The following is a 6,000-nucleotide window of genomic DNA, read 5'->3' as shown; positions in this document are numbered from 1 at the left end:
ATGCTTAAGAAAATTCTGGTGCAATAATTGTCCCAGGGGGATTCAGCAAAACAAACCACTGCCTGAACTGGCAGAACTAGATTCAATAGCTAAAGCTAACAAAGTGAGAGGGGAGGAGAAGGGAGGGGAGTAGAGGCAGGGCAGATCCAATTATGCAGGACAGTTCTCATTGGTTCACTACAGTTGTCACAAGAGGAAGAACAGATATTTATACGGCTTCATTCATCTAGGACTGTCCAAGACAAAACTGAGCGTTCCCGCTTTGGTCAGAGCTGTTTTACACAGTTTCTCAGAGCATGGAATTTACGGGCTCTGTTTCCTTGTGGATCCTTTTTGCTCTCACTGTAATATTCCTTTTGAAAACTGGCAGATTCTGGAAGACGAGTGGCCGGAATTTCCCCCCAGGACCCAGGCCGTGGCCACTCATTGGAAATCTTCACCTCTTGGATGTGAAGAGACCTTACCGAACCATGTTCCAGGTAAATGTCTTTTGTTCTTGCCATGCTGCTTGTGGATTTGTGTGTTAGCGCGGAGAGAACTCAAACTGCACCTTCCAAATGAACATGACAGCATATACAAGAGAATGAACATTCAAGACATAGTTGATTTGCTCTGGGTTCTTTTCTTTGTTGCAATTGCTGTATTTCTTGTGTTTCCTGCCGGTTGATGAGTGTCAGGAGGAGAGAGGAAGGGGGGCGCTGGCTGGCTGAATAACAAGCTTGTGGATTGAACTGTGATCTTTGCTCTTGTTTATGTTCTGTGATGGTCTAAAGAGAAGCAGGAACAAGGATTGCAAAAGAATGCACAGGCGCACAGATCCTTGCTAGCTAGCAGTAGTTGTGCACCTGATCAGCAGCTTGAGCTTGTCATATCTCAAATGCCAAGCAGAGCAGCCCAGGTCAGTCTTTGGTTAGGAGACTGGCTAGAAAGTCCAGCCTTGCTATGTAGAGGAACCTTCTCTTGGTTTGAGACTCCTTCAGGGTGTCCGTAATGTAGCTTTATCCATGTAGCATATAAAGCACATGCTATGCACCCTGTGCTTCCAGGGGTTACACACAGTGCCTTCGCCCTATGGATCTGGACTGCAGCCATTCTCCTCAGCCCTTTCCCCTTTTTAAGGGCACTCAGAGTGACACCCCTTTCCACTGTGGGGGGGGCCCCTCTGTCCCCAGTCTGGCTGCTCCCTCAGCAATTGTAGTCTGCTAGGGCCCTGCTTTGGTGCTATGGGCCCTGGGCATCCCTAAACCACTCCTGCAGTGTACTATGAGACCTGGATACTTTTAAAGCTATATATTACACATCGGAATGTCACGCTGCCTGTGCAATTCACTGCGTACTCATCTGACCCTGTGGTTTTCCCTGTGGTTGTTGCGTAAAATGTTTTCTCAAACATCTAATGCAACAATACAATTCTTGCAATGTTTTTTCTTGTATGTATTGATGATGGGAGTGGCCACAAAATGCTGTGGTACCATCTCAGGTATGGATGTACCTATTGCCTGGAAGTTTTAAACATTTCTCCTTCACCCAGGAGGTGGTCATCAAATTGGTACAGAATGGGTGTTGTTCTGGCTGTGTTCCTGTGTTCCAAGACAGTGCAATGGGTTCCATCTGTCCCCCTCTCCCCTCCTCCCTCTATGTGATTTCTTGTGGGGTGTAGGGATTGTGGATTGAATTGGTTTTCTGCCATATCTTATCTTGATTTGTAATTATGGACCTGTGTGTTTTTTGTCTGGGTTTTTTTGTCTGTTTTTTTGTCTTAATGGGAGTTTTATTGGGGATTTTATTCAGACTTTTGTAACCCGCTACAAGCCATTTGAGAGTGGTGGGTAATCAATTGAAATAATAATGATGATGATGAAGAAGAAGAAGAAGAAGAAGAAGAGTTGGTTCTTATAAGCCATTTTCCCTACCCGAAGGAGGCTCAAAGCGGCTTACAGTCGCCTTCCCATTCCTCTCCCCACAACAGACACCCTGTGGGGTGGGTGAGGCTGAGAGAGCCCTGATATCACTGCTCAATCAGAACAGTTTTATCAGTGCCGTGGCGAGCCCAAGGTCACCCAGCTGGTTGCATGTGGGGGAGCGCAGAATCGAACCTGGCATGCCAGATTTGAAGTCAGCACTCCTAACTACCACACCAAACTGGCTCTGATGATGATAACAACAACAACGTTTTCAATTTTTTAAATTACATTTCAGTTATCAAAGCAGTATGGTCCTGTCTTCAGCTTCCAGATGGGAACCCAAAACATGGTCGTTCTGGCAGGCTACGAGACAGTTAAAGAAGCTTTGGTCAACCAGGCAGATGCCTTTGCAGAGAGGCCCTTGGTCCCAATCCTTGAAGACTTTTCAAGAGGCTACGGTGAGTTGTTAGGAGGGAATAAGCCTGTCAGACAAGTCAGACACTGAGAACTTACAAAAACAGAGGCAAAGGTTATGTTCCTATGAAGCCTACAATCTGATCGCTCAGTTAGCATACCTGGAGGGGCTATCTTCCATTTCAACTGGCCCATCCATTATGTCCCAGGGTCCTTGACTTTGTTGCTCATTGTTCTGCTTCCACTCTGCCCTGGAGCCATTGCTTCTCCTCATCCCTTTCTTAAGCCTCTTTTAAAAGGGTATAGCAAACTCTAAATGCCCTGTAGGGCTTCCCAACTTCTTGTAGGAGATCAACCAGTATTTCTGGTTGCCTGCAGAGAGAGAAAATGTCAAGAGTTCAAGAGAGGTCTGTTCAAGAGGTTCATGTGCTGTTTATAAATACGATTGGGGAAAGGGCAAAGAAGATTAGGTGTTCCACCTCCTGGTTGGAGGTAGAGGTCAAGGAAGGAGGAAGAGTAGTGACATTGGAGAGGAGAGGAGAGGAGAGGAGAGGAGAGTGAGGAGAGGAGAGGAGAGGAGAGGAGAGGAGAGGAGAGGAGAGGAGAAGGCAAGGTAGACGCAATGGTATTAATGATTGTCCTCAGACAATGGTATGGATTGAGCTTATGCGATGGGACCAGCCCACTTCTGTCTTGAAGGCCCAGTCCCGTCCTTGCCACGCCTGTTCTGACTGGGTGCCATCCAGGCAGGTGGCAAAAGAAACTCTCTGGGTAACTGCTGCCACCACCTGACTAAAGTACAGGGCCACAGCTGGGAGAGCCAGGACCCCTAGCTGCCCCTTTCATACTTGTGAGTCCTTCTCTCTGTGGTCTCCCACAGTCCTAGCACTTGAGCATTATGGTAGGGACAAGTTACTGCAAGGTAACACCCTTCTCTGGGTCTTCCCTTTACACTAGGTTAGCATTTCCGAAGGGGGAAGTGCTATGTGGATCAGAGAACCAATTTATAAACAGTTTATTACAGGAACAAGGTTTAAAAAGCAGATCTTTAGCACAGCACAGAGTTCAGCAAAAGAGATAAAAGAAACTGGATGAAACACAATTCTTTTGTCCCTCTGCTAAAACATATTCTATCTGATGTTAATACAGGGCAGGCACCTTTGCTTAAGAAGAAGAAGAAGAATTGGTTCTTATATGCCACTTTTCTCTACCTGAAGGAGTCTCAAAGCAGCTTACATTCATCTTCACTTTCCTTTCCACACAACAGACACCCTGTGAGGGAGGAGAGGCTGAAAAAGCCCTGACATTACTGAAGAAGAAGAAGAGTTGGTTCTTATATGCTGCTTTTCTCTACCCAAAGGAGTCTCAAAGCGGCTTACAGTCACCTTCCTTTTCCTCTCCCCACAACAGACACCCTGTGAGGTGGGTGAGGCTGAGAGAGCCCTGATATTCCTGCTCGGTCAGAACAGCTTTATCAGTGCTGTGGCAAGCCCAAGGTCACCCAGCTGGTTGCATGTGGGGGAGTGCAGAATCGAACCCTACTTGCCAGATTAGAAGTCCGCACTCCTAACCACTACACCAAGCTGGCTCTCCAAGCCAAGAGCCAGAGTGAAAGGCCAAAGAGCCAAGGTGAAAGGCCAAGAGCCAAAAAACAAAAGACCCCTTCCTTCCTAGGATCAGCATATATACTTTTTGGTCCCCTCCCACAGGAAGCCCCTCACCTAAGAATTCTGGGAAGAAGAAGCCCTCCCTCCCCGCTCCAGGTACCTACTTCCTGGCCAGGTCAATTCACAGGTGGAAGGGAAGGTGAACACTCCTAACCTCTGCACCAAGCTGGTTCACTACACCAGATTGGCTTTCTACACCAAGCTGGCTCTCTTTAAATCAAAGTGAATCAATGCCACTGAAGGCAAACTAAATAGCCTATTCACCCTTAGTGGTTCTACATTTAGGCCCCAAACAATCTAGCAAACTATAAATCCAAGGATCAAAGATATTGAGTATCAATAGCTCCCCTTTATTTAATGTGCCACTCCCTAGCAGATAGAGATAGGGAGCAGGTGTTAATATTTATCTCGTAGGAAATAAATATGCTTGAAATAAATGTGTGGGAAATAAGTAGTCACAGAAGGGTAAGTGTACCAAATTCTTTCAACTTAAATATTAACAATTCTATACTTTTCAGAGCTCTCAGTTGATAAGGTTCTTTCCCAATGTTAATATTTCCAATTCTTTCATCTTCTCTAATACTTTTGTTCAAAATTCCCAATGCAAAACAAACAAGAAAGGTGATAATGGGCAACCTTGCCCATTTTTGACTCTCACACGATCTAAAGACTATATTTATAATTATTTTGGCAGACTGAGAATAAATAGACTGTGCCCAAATAAAAACTTTTTCTACAAAATTCATCTTTCCCAAACATTTCTAATTAAAAAGATCAATTCAAGATTGTCAAATGTAGACCGCTCTGAGCTTCAGGGGAGGGTGGTGTATAAATATGATAAATAAATCCTTTTCTGCTATAAGCCACTTTTCTGCTCCAGCCATTAAGCTGGAGGAAGACTCTTTGAGGGAGGGTTATATCTACCTCATCTTGTAGCCTATCCTTTGCTGTGGGTGTGCAAAGGTGTGTATCTACAAAGAGATCACATAGACCGATTATGCACCGGACGGAACACCCAAGCTGGCAGTGACAGGGTTACAGGGAAAATCCCCAGTTATGCTCGACGTCACCACCATCCCAGGCTCTGCCGAGCCAAGGCCCTTGGAAGACTCATGTTAAGGAAACGGGGATTCTTCTGCATTCTTGGGTCTGACAAGGGCTAAGTCGGGCTAGCCATGTGAATAATTGTATCACTGAGAGTGGTGTCCCCCCACCCCCACCATGGTGGGAGAGCAGCATGCTGCTCCCCACCATCATGCTGTGGGGGCCCCATGCCCCATGCCCCTACTCTCTCTCGCCACCTCCACCGCCACACAGAGAGCTCCCAGCACTTCGGGCCCTGTGTTGTATGCGTGGGGCCGTTGACCCAGGGCAGCCAGCATGTGCCGGGGGGGCCCCCTCCCCTGTGCATAATGGGGAATGGCGGGGCTTTTTGCCCCACCACAAGGGAACAGCAGGAGTCCAGCATGGCTGCCGCTATGCATAATAGGTCATTGAGACGCAACGCACATCTTCATCTTGGGTCCCTCCAGTTTGCAGGACTTCCTTCTTTGCACCTCCTGGGTTTTGTGAATAAAAACCCTTAAGGGTCATGCCAGCTCTTGAAACCAGTCCTTTCTTCTTTTCAGGAATTATTTTCTCTCATGGTGAGAACTGGAAGGTGATGCGACGGTTTGTATTAACCACATTGCGAGACTATGGAATGGGCAAGAAGACCATAGAGGACAAAATTATTGAAGAATGCCATTTCCTAATACAGAAATTTGAATCCTACAAAGGTAGGTGGGTGCTGTCTTCTGGGCTCTAACGGTAGGGGAAAGAGACAATGGAGTAGCAGAGGCCTGCCCTTGCCCTGTTTCTGGTTTTGGGGGTGGAGGTTTCAGAGCAGCAAAGACCTGCTTTCCCCTTGTTTCTGCAGGCTGCCTTTGCTGAAAAAGAGCAAACTGGTAACCAGCCCAGAGGGCAGGTATGGTTTTGTTCACAAATCCTCTGTGTTACTGGAAACGCATGAACAT

At 46.6% G+C, this 6,000-nt stretch overlaps 1 protein-coding gene across 1 annotated transcript in view; it reads left to right on the top strand.

Moving 5' to 3' along the window:
* The first annotated feature begins 205 nt into the window (after positions 1 to 205).
* Positions 206 to 6,000, top strand: part of LOC143827914 (cytochrome P450 2K4-like) — a 28,757-nt gene continuing 22,962 nt past the window's right edge. Inside the window, exons 1-3 of the mRNA XM_077317972.1 lie at positions 206 to 479; positions 2,200 to 2,362; positions 5,614 to 5,763. Coding sequence (XP_077174087.1) covers positions 297 to 479; positions 2,200 to 2,362; positions 5,614 to 5,763 — 496 coding nt within the window. The 5' untranslated portion in view covers positions 206 to 296. The remainder of the gene's footprint in view (positions 480 to 2,199; positions 2,363 to 5,613; positions 5,764 to 6,000) is intronic.

Source organism: Paroedura picta, chromosome 1 (assembly GCF_049243985.1).
Source record: "Paroedura picta isolate Pp20150507F chromosome 1, Ppicta_v3.0, whole genome shotgun sequence".
Classification (NCBI taxonomy): domain Eukaryota; kingdom Metazoa; phylum Chordata; class Lepidosauria; order Squamata; family Gekkonidae; genus Paroedura; species Paroedura picta.
Note: the sequence above shows the minus strand (reverse complement) of the source record. Positions and strands in the feature narration are given on the sequence as shown.